This window comes from Delphinapterus leucas, chromosome 13, assembly GCF_059928025.1.
Source record: "Delphinapterus leucas isolate spDelLeu-1000000601 "Yukka" chromosome 13, BTC_Dleu_Yukka2, whole genome shotgun sequence".
Lineage (NCBI taxonomy): Eukaryota > Metazoa > Chordata > Mammalia > Artiodactyla > Monodontidae > Delphinapterus > Delphinapterus leucas.
This window is the reverse complement of record NC_143141.1, coordinates 68,718,754-68,735,882: the sequence shown is the minus strand read 5'-3', so window position 1 is coordinate 68,735,882 and position 17,129 is coordinate 68,718,754. Positions and strand designations below refer to the sequence as shown.

The 17,129-nt window shown below is 34.6% G+C and overlaps 1 protein-coding gene across 14 annotated transcripts in view; it reads left to right on the top strand.

The window, feature by feature from the left end:
- The window catches only part of BIRC6 (baculoviral IAP repeat containing 6), a 245,498-nt gene that overhangs the window by 115,790 nt on the left and 112,579 nt on the right, over positions 1-17,129 (top strand). For all 14 annotated transcript variants that reach the window (XR_016395304.1, XR_016395305.1, XM_089922371.1 and 11 more), the window contains 6 exons: positions 1,205-1,359; positions 2,293-2,419; positions 4,793-4,903; positions 6,376-6,509; positions 10,464-10,591; positions 16,406-16,968. Coding sequence is in view for 12 of the 14 variants with exons in the window: in XM_089922371.1 (XP_089778497.1) it covers positions 1,205-1,359; positions 2,293-2,419; positions 4,793-4,903; positions 6,376-6,509; positions 10,464-10,591; positions 16,406-16,968 (1,218 nt within the window). In the remaining 2 variants the exon portion in view is untranslated. The remainder of the gene's footprint in view (positions 1-1,204; positions 1,360-2,292; positions 2,420-4,792; positions 4,904-6,375; positions 6,510-10,463; positions 10,592-16,405; positions 16,969-17,129) is intronic.

Sequence of the window (17,129 nt, the reverse complement as noted above, 5' to 3'; positions counted from 1 at the left end):
ACAGAATTGAGAGGATTTACTACCTAATTATTTACAGCAAAAGAAGAAAAACTTTTTATAGTAAATGACTGGATAGTAAATATTTTAGGCTTTCTGGGGCTATACAGGGTGTGTTGCAGGTCTACTCTGACTTTGTAGCAGGAAAGCAGCTGTAGACAATATATACCTAAATGAATAGGCACGGCTATTAAAGAAACCGTGTTACAGAATCTGGTGGCCTGTCAGATTTGGCTTTTAGGACATGGTTTGCTGACTGTTGATGTTGTTCGGTAGATCCCCTTCTGTCAGGTGAGTATAGTTAGATAGCAGCCTGTCTATCTTAAGATGGGAGCTGTGCTGAGGTGATGGTGATATTTTTATTTTTCTTAGGCCAAGAAAAATAAAAACATGGTGGGTAATGGTGGTGAGTAAAGGTGTAGAGATACTAGTTAGAACCTAGGAAGCACATCATGTCCTCCTCCTATGAAGTAAAGTTCCCAACCCATTTCAATAGAGAAATTTGGATTTTTAGATCTTCCTATGTTAAATTGAATTCTTTTGGTTTGCATTCTGTATTTCTTGCCTTAGGAAGTATATAAAAAAGGAGAAAAAGAGAAGATTCGTCTAGTGTTCTGTTTCTCGATATATTCTATCTTTTGATTATTTTCCTGTGCAGAACTGTGTTCTCCTTTTAATATAAAACTTTCTAAATATATGAAAAACTCTCTTAACATCCCTTTATTTCTCTGCTCCCCATGAATATATACTCAGTTAGTTTGGTGTGTGTATCCTGGCATCAGAATTTTTGAACACTTCCCAGGCAATTTTAATGTGCTATCAAGGTTGAGAATCAATGGATTAGAGTCTAGGTTATTCTAAAACTACCTTCTCAAGAAATAGGCAGTGTTCTTTTTTCTTTCCCTTTTCTCCTCCCTCTTATTAATTAGGAAAAAATTGAAAATAAAAATTTATAGAGAGTAAGGCTCTTCTCCCTTTGTGGACAAGTCCTGTGAATTTGGGAGCTTCTCTTTGTGGTGATTATCTTTTGAACTTTCAAGTAATGTTGTAAAAACAGGTTTTCAAATAATACAATGCTGAACCGTTTTAAAGAATGCAATTTTAATTTTTAAAAAAATATACCTTGACTTACCTGTACATATTAATAACTAGTTAACATTTCTCCTGATACTTTGTGTATAAAATCATAACTGTGTTTAATTTTCAGTATCACAGTCTCCCACTGGAACAGACGATTCGCTTCTAGGGGGTTTACAAGCGGCGAACCAATCCAGCCAGCTCATTATACAGTTATCATCTGTCCCAATGTTAAATGTTTGTTTCAACAAACTTTTTTCCATGCTTCAAGTCCATCACGTTCAGGTATGACTTCAGGAGAAATTGTGTATTTTTAGACATCATTGCCAGCCTAGAAAAGATGAAAATAAACGGGCAGATCAGTCTCAACCAAACAGGGATGATTTCTTTGTCATACTCTGATGAAAAAATGTTGGAGATACTTTGATTAACCCAGCTCCTCAGTGATAGGTTATTTATAACTTTTATGATTTTAAGCTTTACTGCTTTTGTTCCAACTACGTATTACACACACACCTGCATTTAAAGACTTGAATCACGTCTTTTAATTTAGTAAAACATTTATATTAGGTAAATTATAAATTTTAATTCAGTTAAATTTCATTTGATCTAGAATTTTAAGATGTGTTTGCTTGTGAACTGAATTGAAAGTAACCAGAAGAAGTATTATTTTTTAACATTTATTTTTATTATTTATTTATTTAATTTATTTTTGGCTGTGTTGGGTCTTAGTTGTGGCACGCAGGATCTTAGCTGAGGCATGCAGGGTCTTTTGTTGTGGCATGCGGGCTCTTCATTGCAGCGCACGGGCTTCTCTCTAGTTGTGGCGTAAGGGTTTTCTCTCTCTAGTTGTGACACGCAGGCTCCATGGTGCATGGGCTCTGTAGTTGTGACGAGCGGGTTCCAGAACATGTGGGCTCTGTAGTTTGCAGCATGCAGGCTCTCTAGTTGAGGCACGCAAGCTCAGTAGTTGTGGCGCGTGGGCTTAGTTGCCCCATGGCATGTGGGATCTTAGTTCCCTGACCAGGGATCGAACACGTGTCCCCTGCATTGTAAGGTGGGTTCTTCACCACTGGACCACCAGGGAAGTCCCCAGAAGAAGTATTTAATAGAAAAATCATTTACTCATAATCATAAGGATTCATACATGAGATTTTTGCTTAAATGGTATTTCCTAATAGGTACATTTTCTTTCTGTCAATTTACATTCTTTTTCAGTTGGAATCACTTCTCCAGTTGTGGCTCACATTGAGTCTGAATTCTAGTTCGTCTGGAAACAAAGAAAATGGAGCAGACATTTTTTTATATAATGCTAATCGAATACCTGTCATTTCATTAAATCAAGGTAAGATTTATTAGAAGGAAAGTTATTAACGTAGCATAAACAATCTAAAAAGGTATTGATTAGGTTAACACCTAATCTTTGTCATTAGGGTTGTAATGTTGTAGTGAAAAAAACATATTTAAAATACTGACTTAATTTGCAGGAAAGAGAACAGAAAACTTATTCTGTGGTCTGTATTATGTCTGTGTATAACACAGACATAAAATCTACAATGTTCTGTTTATCTTTACATTGTAGTTCCTTAAAGTATTGTCTTGTTCATAGGCTGTTCTTTTGCAACTGGTCTTTTTTAAAAATGTGAAATACCTCTAGGGAATTGGTAAATTGGAGAAGGATGTCAATTTTTTGTAGAAATTGTGTTCTTTCATTTTTTTTCTCGGCAAATGCAGGAAATGTGGGAATAGTGGGACTTGAATAATATCCTTCAACAGGAATAGAACTAGCTTTCAGCTCGGGCTATAGGAATCTATTTAAAGAACAGTAAAAATCATTTATTCCTGATGCTTTCTCTCTAGAGATGTGCATCATGCATGGCCTTCACATGGCCTGTCTGTCAGCCTTAGTGACAGCCACACTGGCTTACGGTCCTACTTAACATCTGCATTCTCTCAGCAAGAGCTGGCCCTACTTTAATTATTAGGTTTCCTTCTGTTTCACTGTATTAATGATTGTTATTATAAATTTTACTCCCATCAGTTTTTAAAACTTTTTTATTGTGAGAAACATTAAGCATAAAGAAGAGTGAATAGAAGGGTAAAAAAAGTAATTATTTCTTACTATCATCAGGTATTTTGTGAGTATTCAAATTTCCAATTGTCTAAACTATTACAGAATTTTTTTTGTATATTTGAAATAGGTTTCATATGGAGTCTACACATTTTAATTAATTATGTTTCTTAATTCCTCTAATCTGTCTTTTTTTTTTTTTAAATCCCCTTACAAAGTTTGGTTGTTTGTTGTTTGTCTTTCAAGATTCCCTAGGTCCCAATTTTTAGTGATTGTATCTCTATGATGTCCTCTCTACTTTCTATAAATTGGTAATTAGACATGGAGCTTAATCTGATTTGAGTTTTTTTTATTTTTGTGGTACGCGGGCCCCTCACTGCTGTGGCCTCTCCCGTTGCGGAGCACAGGCCCCGGATGCGCAGGCTCAGCGGCCATGGCTCACGGGCCCAGCCGCTCCGCGGCATGTGGGATCTTCCCAGACCGGGGCACGAACCCGTGTCCCCTGCATTGGCAGGTGGACTCTCAACCACTGTGCCACCAGGGAAGCCCAGAGGTTTTTTTTTTAAGGCAGTTTCATAGGTTGTCTTTTTTTTATGTTGTTAATAGACACTAATGATTAATGCCTAGAATTAGTAGCAGTTCACAGGAAGTTTTGAAATGAAGATAGTCTAATTTTGTTATTCCTTTTTTATTAACTGAAATACTTCCATAAAGAGAAACTTCCTTTCATGTGCTATCATGTCACCCTTTGGTGATACAGTTTTTATATAGAGCCAGGAAAAATGCTGGAAATTTTCTGTATTTTAAAATTAAATTTAAAAATTAATTGGTTCACAAGTAGTCTATAATAATGACCACTTAGTTTCCTTAGTAAATATCTGTATAAGTTCGTGATTTTAGAATATTTCTTACGTTTCTGTTACAATCATTATGTTTATTGATGCTGAAATTATGCTGTTTGTGGTCAGTAAGATGATGCTTCATTAGATTCTTTTGGTTTTGTTTTTTGTGAAATACACAACTATATCTTTGTTAGATTTTAATATCATAGGTGTTCCAAACTATATCTCCTGCCTGAAATCTGGAATCAGCCATTCTACACAGTGTTTTAAGGGCAAAAACTGGGCACTGTATTATGTTTGTTTATTTTTAATTACTTTTTTGGCTTCTCCACCTGCCACATGTGCTTCTTATTTAGGCCTTGCAGGTGACTTAGTTATTGTTTTAGTTTGTGCTTTTTTTGTGAAGTTACATTGGTTTTGAACGGTCAACGCCATCCCTGTCTTTCCAATATGCCCTATTATTTTCAGTTTTTGGCTTTGCAGAATGTGAGGATTTTTAGTAAAACACAAATTGTGTTACAGTAGAAATGCCTGTAGTTTGGAAAGGACAACAAATGTATAGTGATGACATGTTATTTTATTTGTCATGGGATGAGCTTTAACCTTAGATATAAAATGTTATTGACTCTCTAATGCTTTAGTTATGTTTAATGGGGAACTTTTATTTATATGTTTTGAGGACACGAGGTAGTGAATTGATTTAAAAAAATAATGTCATGTTTTAAAATTTATTTTTTTTGTTTTAATTCTCAGTAAACATTTGCTTTTTCTGAGTTAAAATTTCCCCTTTCTCTTTTCCACGTAGCATCAATAACTAGCTTTCTCACGGTGTTAGCGTGGTATCCCAATACTTTGCTCCGGACATGGTGCCTTGTTCTTCATAGTCTAACACTCATGACAAACATGCAGCTTAATCGTAAGTCCAAATATTTATTCTTTTAAATCTCTGACATATACTTTATTATTCTTGCTATGAGATTCTTAAAAAAGATTTTTTCAAGAAGTGATATAGTTGTGAAAATGATTAAATTCCTTATTTGAATATGTCTCTTCTGAATTTGTTCTTTTTGTTGTTGTTCTTAATGTATCTTGCCCTTTGTGCTTCTTTACTTTGATTATATACTCTCATCTATCTACAGTTACAAGATCAAATTATATTTTTACCTTCTAAAAACTTTTACTAGTTTTTAAAAATTGATTACTCTTAGAGTACAAAGTCAAGTATTTATGTTAGTCTATGTCTTGTGTTGGTTATTTATTCTTTTTAAAGTAACTTAGCAGTTAAAAATGATTTATTCATTATAATATTCATGAACGTATATGACTAGGTTCCTCGGTGTATGCTTTTCACATCTAAAACCTACATTCACTGAACCTAATCGCTTCTTCTCAGATTCTAAAGTCCTATTAGTTTCCTACTTTCTTCACCCCACTCCTTTATTTCCCATTTAAGATAGTAAAATTAATTTCTGAACCTTTTAAGAAAGAAACTTTTAGTGCTTTCTGTGGCTTTCTGTATCTCAAAGTCACAAAGATACTCTCATACATTATCTTCTGTACTGCTTACTGGTTTTACTTTTTACATTTAGGTCTAGATTTTATCTGACATTCTTAGGTTGTTGGGAAGTAGGTATCCAAGTTCATATTAGAGAGCAAGGAGTAGCCATTTGTGAATTGAAATCTTCATTCCATCTGTAGGTTATGACAGCAGGTGGGTGGATTTCATCCCCATTCTCTTTGGGCTTAATTTCATTGACTAGAAAGCAGCGTCACATTGATAAAGGTATTAATTAAAATCATTGCTGAGAATCAAAATGCTACTTCATTTTTCGTTTGGAATATAATATTTTCCAAATATGGGATTGAAAACATCCCTGTGTGATACTGAAGATAGATTTGACTCAAGGATATTTTATTCACTTCAGAAAACTTGTGCATTGTCTGTGTATCAGTTAACAGTATACAACCTTTATGTAGCTGACATGCAAAAATGAATAGGTTTTGCTTCAGTTTATCTTAGAAGGCTGTGTTAAAATTTACCTGAAAAATAGATCTTTATTTCTGGAAGGCGGAAATAATTACTAAGAATAGGCTCATCAACAGGACAGTAAGCATTTAGTTATTTCTTTTCCACTTGACTGTATACTGAATAAGATGCACATTAAACTAGGTATTTTTCACAGCCAAACTAGGAGAGAGGCAGGAGATCTATGGCAGATGAAAATAGAGAATGAGGCTCAGTCAGTGCAGTAGAGATTCAGATCCTTTTAGTAACTCCCAGGAATATGTGAGTTTCCTTTGAAATTAAAAGATGTTTTAAATACTGCATTTCCATTGTTTCGGGGTCCTTTTGTTGGGGACTTTTTTTCTTTTTTTAATGTTTTATAGCTGGTTCCAGTACTGCCATTGGAACTCAGGAGAGTACTGCCCATCTGCTGGTTTCAGATCCAAACCTGATTCATGTTTTAGTGAAATTTCTTTCTGGCACCAGTCCACATGGAACAAATCAACACAGTCCACAGGTAATGTGACTTCTGAAAGCCAGTGATAGGCCCAGATTATACAGTAAACTTATTTGTAAAGGAAATTTTAAGTGCAGCTAAATACATAAAATTTTCATTGCTAAAGCGTTAAATGATGGCCTTTTATGTATCAATGTAATAAAATGTTTTGAATTACATATAATAATAGCTATGCTGAAACTGAATTATAGCAGGTAGTAAGTTTTCTCTTGGAATTTTACTGGATTTTTTTATGTAGCGATATATTTTTGGTGTTAATTTTATATAATTTGAGAAACATTCTAAACAGATATTTACCTTAATGTTAGGGAAGCATTTAAAAAATTGGGGAATTTAAAATTTTTTTTAAATCATGTGTTATGGGCTTCCCTAGTGGCGCAGTGGTTGAGAGTCCGCCTGCCGATGCAGGACACAGGTTTGTGTCCCGGTCTGGGAGGATCCCACATGCCGCGGAGCGGCTGGGCCCGTGAGCCATGGCTGCTGAGCCTGCGCGTCCGGAGCCTGTGCTCCGCAATGGGAGAGGCCACAACAGTGAGAGGCCCATGTACCGCAAAAAAAAAAAGTGTTATGTTAAATGACCTCTATTATCAAGATTGGCAGGTCACCTAACTTAATTCTTTTATACTATTAAGTATTTTATTTAACAAAAAACAAAAAGATGACATCAATGGACCTAAAGGGTATTACGATACGTGAAATAAAACAGAGGAAGACAGATGCCATATGAGTTCTCTTATATGTGGAATCTAGAAAACGAAGCAAATGAAGGAACATAAGAAAACTGAAATTGAGTCCTAGATACAGGGAACAAACAGCTGGTTGCCAGAATGGGGGATGGGGAATGGGGGTGGGGGAAGGAGGGTGAGGGAAATTGAGAGGTACACATTTCCAGGTACAAAATAAATGAATCACCAGTATAAAATGTACTGTGTGGGGCGTATAGTCAATAATAATGCAATATCTTTTTGATGACAGATGGTAACTAGTCTTATTGTGGTGAGCATTTTGAAATGTATAGAAATATCAAATCACTGTGTTGTACACCAAGAACAAATATAGCATTGTAGGTGAATTTTACTTCAAAAACAAACAGGGCTTCCCTCGTGGCGCAGTGGTTGAGAGTCCGCCTGCCGATGCAGTGGACACAGGTTCGTGCCCCGGTCTGGGAGGATCCCACATGCCATGGCCGCTGAGCCTGCGCGTCCAGAGCCTGTAACAGGAGAGGCCACAACAGTGAGAGGCCCACATACCGCCAACAAAACAAAACAAAACAAAAAAACACAAACAAACTCATAGAAAAAGAGATCAGATTCGTGATTACCAGAGGCAGGGGTTGGGGGAATTGGATGAAGGTAGCCAGAAGGCAAAAACTTGTTGAGAGAGTAAATCTTGAGACTTCTCATCATAAAGAAAAAAAAATTTTTTCTTTTATCTTGTATCTATATGAGACGATGGCTGTTCTCTAAACTTACTGTGGTAATCGTTTCATGATGTATTAAGTCAAATCATTATGCTGTATACTTTAAACTTATGCAGTCCTGTATGTCAATTATATCTCAAAACTGAAATGAAAAAAAATATTGCTTTTGTTAATTCAGAAAGAAAAGATATATCAGAGCTTATAAACATTTTTAGTCTAACCACAGATTTCTTTTATATCAGTTTAGCTTTTGTTATATTGTACTGCTTTAAAAAATATCTTTCCTTCATTATATTTCTTTTCACATAAAATATATTTAGTGTTCATAGCATCTTTCCAATGGACGTTATTCAAGATTATCTTGCAAGGTTATCATCTTTTATTTCTTAGCTATGTGCTTATCTATGTGCTAGGTCAAGGTGCTGTTCTAGGTGCTAGGGATTTAAGTAGTTACCCTGTCCGAGTCTCTGCCTTTCTTGGAGCTTAAGTTCTGTTGGATACATTTAGTCAGTACTCTCATACTGAATAGACTTGATTTTTGTAGATCATCATAAAATAAACCAGACAAGGAAAAAAATGAGAAGGAACAAACTACTTGTAATTAGATTGGGCCAGAGTTTTGATGGGGGTAGAGGCATGTTATCAAGTGATTATTACACATAAAGATTGCATGAATTTGGAATGTGAAGATTCCTGAAATCACTAATTCCAGCTTCTTTATTTTACACATGAGTAAACATGCATTATCTGCATTGCCCACAATTATACAACTAGTTAGTGGTAGAGCCTAGGTGTCAGGGAACATGCCGCTATATAAAGTAGTGTTTTTTCCTCTCTTTTTTTTTTTAAAGGCAAAGTAAAAGTTACTGAAGGTCAAGCTTTCCTCAGATATTTTGGTTTTGTAGTTTGGTTATGAATGTTATGATTTTTATACTCAGTGTTAGAAATTGTTAACTTTAAAATGGTTTGGAGAATTACATTGCATTTTGTTTTTCCCAAAACTCCTCTAGGGTTTTATGATCATAACATTCCAAAACATACTTCAGGGTACTTGGTGTGGTTCTCGCTATCATTTTTTTTTCATTGAAGAGATAGAAGTTTGGGAAAGCATTTTTTTTACAAATAGATACAGGTTCGTTTTTAGCTTTAAGGGGTTTTTTGTAGGGTTTTTTCCCCAATTCACTTTAGTATTTGCTCTGCTAGTCATTAGAAGCATGATCTTTTGTGAATCACTTAACGTGAGTCCGAGTTCTTTTGTTTTGAAATGGGATAATTAAGAAGATTGTGAAAATCAGTACATAAGTTCTTTGTGCTTTTGAAAGCATTATAAAGATATTCTTGTGTAATTCAGGTGAATCTTTTTCTGTATTGAATTAAATAAAAGTAACATAAGTTATTCTAAACCATAACAAAAAAAATATTGACAATAGAAGCTATAATTTTCGATTTAAAATAAGTATATCAAGATCTAAAAGCTTAATTGGTTTCCTGCTATCACTGTTAATATTTTTGTTCTTCAAATGAAAAGTTTCACCCGTATGGCTCTTGACTTAACGTTTGATGCTTTTTTTTTTTTCCTCTCCAGGGAAAGATAATTTTTTTCCCACATCTTTATACAATGTTGTGTTAGTTTCTGCTATACAACAAAGTGAATCAGCTATATGTATACTTATATCCCCATATCCCCTCCCTCTTGAGCCTATCCTCCCTCCCTATCCCATCCCTCTAGGTCACCACAAAGCATTGAGTTGATCTCCTTGTGCTATGCAGCAGCTTCCCACTAGCCATCCTTTTTACATTTGGTAGTGTATATATGTCAGTGCTACTCTCTCACTTCATCCCAGCTTCCCCTTCCCCCGCCGTGCCCTCAACTCTGTTCTCTATGTCTGCGTCTTTATTCCTGCCCTGCCACTAGGTTCATCAGAACTGCTTTTTTTTTTTTTTTTTTGCGGTACGCGGGCCTCTCACTGTTTTGGCCTCTCCCGTCGCGGAGCACAGGCTCAGCAGCCATGGCTCACGGGCCCAGCCGCTCCGCGGCATGTGGGATCTTCCCGGTCCGGGGCACGAACCCATGTCCCCCACATCGGCAGGCGGACTCTCAACCACTGTGCCACCAGGGAAGCCCCAGAACCGCTTTTTAAAATTCCTTATATGTGCGTTAGCATGCGGTATTTGTTTTTCTCTCTGACTTACTTTACTCTGTATGACAGATTCTAGGTCCATCCACCTCACTACAAACAACTCAGTTTCGTTCCTTTTTATGGCTGAGTAATATTCCATTGTATATAGGTGCCACATCTTCTTTATCCATTCATCTGTTGATGGACATTTAGGTTGACAAAAGATTAATCTCCAAAATATACAAGCAGCTCATGCAGCTCAATATCACAAAAACAGACAACCCAATCCAAAAATGGGTGGAAGACCTAAATAGACATTTCTCCAAAGAAGGCATACAGATGATACTTTTTAAATGAATAATTCTGTAGATGGGATCAGTAAGCAGTTGTCAACAGAATTTCATTTCTCTTCAGGTTGGTCCAACAGCTACGCAAGCTATGCAAGAATTTCTTACCCGATTACAAGTGCATCTTTCTTCAACATGTCCTCAGCTATTCAGTGAATTTTTGCTCAAGCTAATTCATATACTTTCAACAGAAAGGTAAATGTCAAGGTGTTACATATATTCCTGATATAGAAGCAATAGGTAATCCTCCAAATTAATTTTCCCTTAGCATTTGTTGGGAGTTTATCTGGGAACAGATAAGCAGGACGATATTAGGAATTAAGAGGGAAAGGTTTATTGGTATGTTTTCCAGTTGTTTTCACTTCTTTTCATTATGGCTCTCCCAGATCCTGAACTCCTTCTATTGTGAAAGGAATAACGGGTTCATAGATTAGGAAGTATAAACCTTCTAGGTGAAATCTACTTGAAGCTGTTTAAATTATTCTAGAATACAGGTAGAGAATTAAAGCTACCAGTAATTTTATTTGAAACCTATATTTGATAAAACCCAAAAAAGATATCTTAAAAAAGAAAATTAAATACTAATCTCATACAGAAATCCTAAATAAATTGATTACCAAAGTCAGGCAATAGGTTAAAAAGAATAAACTGTGACCGTGATGGGTTGATTCTTAAAATGCGTGAATGCTTCGATATCATATATCATATTAATGAGTCATTTTTGTCATAGTTTAAGGCATTTCATAAAATCCAACATTATTTTCTGATAAAACTTTTAATGAAATATAAACAGTATCGTCTTAAAGTTACAAAAAACAACATGATGAACAAACCAAACTCTAGTATGTTTGATTATTTTAAAACTTCCCATTAATATCAGGAAGAAATTAAAGGTGCTGTTTGCTATATTTATTATTTAATTTCATTGTGGACGTGCCAGTGAACTTTTTAAAAATTAATGTATGTTAGAAAATGATTAAAATCACTTGTAGATTATATCACTCTTTAAAAATTAGTTCGAAAATATTAGAAATCAGAAAAAGGTATGATTTATAATAGTTATAAAATTAATAATTTATTCATAATAATAGTTATTTTTCATAGATCAGTAGCAAAATGCCTGAAACCAGTATAAAAATTAACGCAAAAAATTTATATGGCGTATGTTTTCACAGCTGCAGAAAATTTTATAGTACTATCCTCATTTGTTTTCTTCCTCCTTTATAACTATTTTAAAACACTAATGTGGTTGTAGTTCAACTTGTTTGTAGTGTATACACAGTGAAGCACAGGTGTGGGAAGGAGTGGATTCACAAAACTAAAAACATGCTGTTATGATATGCATCTGTGTATTTGGAAAATGTGAACTTGAGGTTTTTGTGTGATATAAATAAAACCAACTAAGAAGCAAAAACCAGTTACCATGGAGTTCATTTTTCTTTTAACTAGGCTTTTTTTTAAACTGTATGTGAGACCTCTAAATACACTCATTAGATGTAGACTTTAGTATAGTTCTGTCTATGTAGGGTCTAGCAGTAAGAGGTTTCATGTGAAAATTCAATACATTTACTCTAACATTTCCTACAGAAACATCAATCTTGTTTTAGTTTATAACATGCTGTCTTTTTAAAAAAAATCTATTTTATATCCTTTTTTATAAGTAAAGGTATTTATAGGTTTATGTGCCTCAAAAACTAATTAGAATTTTTTTTTCCAGCTCCTCTTCCACACCTTTCCACCCTGTACACACCTCATACATTTTCTAGCACATTTTCTTTAATTGGGTCCATAACATTGGCCCAAATATATTCTTAGCTTTTGTTTTCTTTGTATGTTTTTAAGAAAGTGTCTGGCATCCATATAAATTAGCCTGCAGCTTTTTAGTTCAATTAATACTATAGGTTGAGAAGAAGTACCCAGACTTCATATGAAGAGGGCACTCATTTATATCACATAAGTGTTTTGCAGATATATTCTCTTGGTCTGTGGATTATATTTTCATTTTCTTAACAATATCTTTGAAAAAGCAGCTTTTAATTTTGATGAAATTTTGTTAGCTTTTTCTTTTATTTATTATTATTTTTGTTTCATAACAATATCCTTGCTTAACCCAAGGTCATAGAGATGATTCTCTATGCTTTCTTCTAGAAATTTTATTGTTTTAGGTTTTACACGTAGGTTATATTGAGTTAAATTTTGCATTTGGGTCTAAGTTCTTTTTTTTCTTTTTTTTGCCTGTGGATGATGTCAAATTGTTATTATACCATTTGTTGAAAAACACATCCTTTTTAAATTGAATTCTCTTTCTGCCTTTTCCAAAAATCAATTGACCATATTTGTTTTGCTCTATTTCTGGACTCTATAGAATTGATGTTTTTGTCTATTCTTTTCCGATACCACACTAGTTTGGTGTTTTTATATTATTTCTTGAGGTCTGGTAGTGTGGATTTTCCAACTTTGTTCTTGTTGTTTTAGAGTTGTTTTGGCTATTCTGCTTTCTTTGCTTTTACATGTAAGTTTTAGGATCAGCTTATTGATCCCCCACCACCCCCACAAAAACAAAAACAAATCAAACCAAAAAAAACACTTCTGCTCCATTGTGACTGAATAAGCGTGAATCTGTAGATCAATTTGGGAGGAGTTGTAGGTATATTTATAGATACAGATATAGTTATTCATATAGGCATAGATACAAAAATATAGTTATATGTAGTTATATATATATTTGTGATTTTTCTTTGTACAGTCATGTGGTTAGTGAATAGTATGTATGTCTTTTTGCTTTTTCTGCACCTACTGAAATGATCATATATTGTTTCTTCTAAAATCTGTAGGTATGATAAATTACATTGATTTTTTTTTTTTTTAAGTGTTGATCAGTATACATTCCCAGGATATATACTCACTCGGTCATGATGTATTATCCTTTTTATATCTTGCTTGTTTAAGTAGTTAATGCTTTGTTGCTTCCCTGGTGGCGCAAATGCTTTGTTGAAGATTTCAAAATCTATGCTTATGAGAGATATTTGCATTTTTAAAAATAATGCCTTTGGTTTTTATGTCAGGATAATCCTGGACTCCTAAAATGAGTGTTTCCTTTTCTCTTTTCTGGAAGAGGTTGTGTAAATTGGATTATTACTTATTTAAATATTTGATAGTAATTGCCATTGAGGCAACCAGGGTCTGGAGTTTTCTTTGTATTAATAGAAAAAAGTTTCTACTTATTTTTTTTCGTGATGCATAAAGAGTTCCTTTATTATAAGTAATCAAAAGTAAACAAATACTCTCTTTTTTTTTCACTTTGAGGCAATTATATATATATATATATTTTTTAACATCTTTATTGGCGTATAATTGCTTTACAATGGTGTGTTAGTTTCTGCTTTATAACAAAGTGAATCAGTTATACATATACATATGTTCCCATATCTCTTTCCTCTTGCGTCTCCCTCCCTCCCACCCTCCTTATCCCACCCACCCCTCCAGGCGGTCACAAAGCACCGTCTACTTATTTTATAGGTAAAAGATTATTCTTTTAGGTTTTCTTTCTTCTTGAGTGAACTTTGGCAGTTTGTGTCTTGAAGGAATTTGTTCATTTCATCTGTGTTGTTGAATTCATTATTTGTAATTTTTTAAATTATGCTTTTAATGTTTATAGTATGTAGTTTGATTCATTCTGTCATTTCTGATATTGGTAATTTTAATCTATTTATCTTGGTCATTCTTGCTAGAGGTTTATAATATTATTGATATTTTCAAAGAACCAACTTAAAGCTTTGTTGATATTCTTTATTTTTTTATTTCCAATTTCATTAAATTTTGCTCTAATAGTTATTATTTCCTTCTTTCAGTTTTTCTTGTATAAGCGTTTGACAATATGTGTCTCTTAATTGATCTGTTAGACCACTTTACATTTAATGTGGTTATTGATTGAGTGGACTAAAATTTATCACTTTGCCAGTTTTGTTTATTTAATCTATTCTTCGCTTAAAAATTTTTTTCTTGCTTACTTTTGGATTAAGTAATTTTTATAATGATTTCATTTTGTTTCTAGTATTATTATTTATAACAAAGAAATTTTGATTATAGTGTTTTCCCTAGCTTTGCAATATACGTCTTTATTTCATCACGTCCTGCTTTCATATATTATTATACCTTAGCTCACATATAATGTAAGAACTTTACAGCAGTAAATTTACAGTTTCTTTCTCTCATCTTTTGTGATGTAGGTATCATATGTTTACTTTTACATATGCTGTAAACATAATACATCCCTACAATTTTTGCTTTGGATAATCACATATCTTTTAGACACTGAAGTAAATAGTATTTATGCCCGGAAATGGACAAGCCTCTTCTACTGGGTGATTAGTGTGAGGATTTGAATCACTCTTTTCAAGATTTGACCTGGCTTTGGTTTTATTGTTGCTATGGTTACCTTTTGTGTTTTGTCAGCTTCAAAATGATCTAGTTAGCTTCTGTTTCGATGTGAGTCAGGGTAAAGGGGGTGGTTTCCAGTTTTATTGTTCCATGCTTAGCTTTTGTTGTTCCTTATACATTTGTACCACAGAGGGACTCTTTCTCCATGGCTCCATCTCTAGCAGTCAACTGCTTTTGCTTGTTTCTTAATGTTCACTAGACTCCTAGTGATGGCAGGTGTTTTCCGATATTGTGTCCAGCCTCAGTCTTTGGCAGGCCCTCTGTGACTGAACCTCAGGGGAAGGAGCTTTCTCAATAAATTTTTCCTTCTTTTTGTCAGCCAAACTCTGGCTTGTATCTTTGGCCATTTCTGAGGAGAACATTTCCTTCTCTCCAGTGGTAGGAAACAGCTATTGGTATTTGAGGGGTTTTTTCACTAGCACCAAATACATGGTGTCTTTTTTAACACCATTTCCCTGATTATCTGACATCAACCTGTGTCCTACAATTCAGTTCTATTCTGCCACTATCCAAAGTTAGCCTCAGATTTACAGTTTTAACTGCTCAGTCCCACAAGACTGCCCTTACTTCAGAGGGCACTTACAAGTCCAACATCTCCAGGTTACCCACATTTTTGTATCATTTGACTACAAATTCAGGGGTTCTCACAATCCCCCCCTCAGGTTCAGTAATTTGCTAGAAAGATTCACAGAACTCAGGAAAAACACTTTACTTATTTTACCAGTGTATATAAAGTATAGCTCAGGAACAGCCAGATGGAATAGATGCACAGGGCAAGATATGTGTGGGGGTTGGTGAGGGAGGGTGCCTGTGAATGGGTATGAACTCCAAGGGTTCAGTGTTACCACCCTTACATACCTGGGGTTTAACAACTTGTAAAGTATTTTAGCTGAATTCTTCTTAACCATATGTATATTGCCAGCATCTCGACTTCCCAGATTCTGTGACAGGAAAGCCAATGATCATATTCTGTCTTCTTGGAGGAGGTGCCTATCTTTTCATGGATTTCAGGCTTTTTGGTACTCTTTTGACCTTAGCTCTCTGATGGGTTCAAGAAAAGTTATGACTTTAGAGTTAATTTGGCTTTTTTAATTGTTAAGTTGGGGGCCAATGATCTTTCCAGCTTTCTATTTCTTAGGCATAAGTAGAACTTGAGAGCATTCAATTTTGATGCGTAAGAATTACTTGATTGAATCTTAATTTTTGAAAATCAAAATCAGTAAGAAATATTTAAACTAACAACATTTGAGGTTGTAACAAACCAGAGCTCATTCATTATGATGAGTGCCTTGTGATACATAATTATTTTAGTCTGTAGCTTCAAAATCATCTCTTTGATTTACTTGTGCTTCAGTTTTCTATTTGGAAGGGAATTTATTTTTTATTTTATATGATAAAATGGAGGCAAGAACAAGAAGGACTCAGGAAGAGCTGGAAACTCTTTGCTACAAAATGAAACAGTGAATACCAGCAGTTTAATTATTGTTTAGCTTTCTTGTATTCTGGTGGTTACTTCTTTCAAAACAATTTAAAATGGATTAATTTTTAATCCTCTCTCTTTTTCTGCAGGGGTGCCTTCCAGACAGGCCAAGGACCTCTTGATGCCCAAGTAAAGCTCTTAGAATTCACTTTGGAGCAGAATTTTGAAGTCGTTTCAGTTAGTACTATTTCTGCTGTGATAGAGTCTGTCACTTTTTTAGTGCACCACTATATCACTTGCTCAGACAAAGTAATGTCTCGAAGTGGATCAGATAGCTCAGTGGGTGCTCGAGCATGCTTTGGGGGACTCTTTGCCAACCTCATTCGTCCAGGTGATGCAAAAGCAGTTTGTGGTGAAATGACAAGAGATCAACTCATGTTTGATTTGTTAAAACTGGTTAACATTTTAGTACAGCTGCCTCTTTCGGGCAATAGGGAATACAGTGCAAGAGTGTCTGTGACCACCAATACGACAGACAGTGTTTCAGATGAAGAAAAAGTTTCAGGAGGCAAAGATGGTAATGGAAGCAGTAGTAGTATTCAAGGATCACCTGCATATGTCGCTGACTTAGTGTTAGCCAACCAACAGATAATGAGCCAGATTTTGTCGGCTCTGGGCCTGTGTAATAGCAGTGCCATGGCGATGATAATTGGTACGTATTAATATTAAGAATATTAATCTTATACTTGTTTCTAGTACTATATCTCTTTCCTTTAGCAATGTATGAATTCATTTTCTTTTTACTTTATAATGCAGAGTTACTTTTTTGTAAACTTCTTAGCATGACTGATTTTTATTAGTGAAAACTTTTAT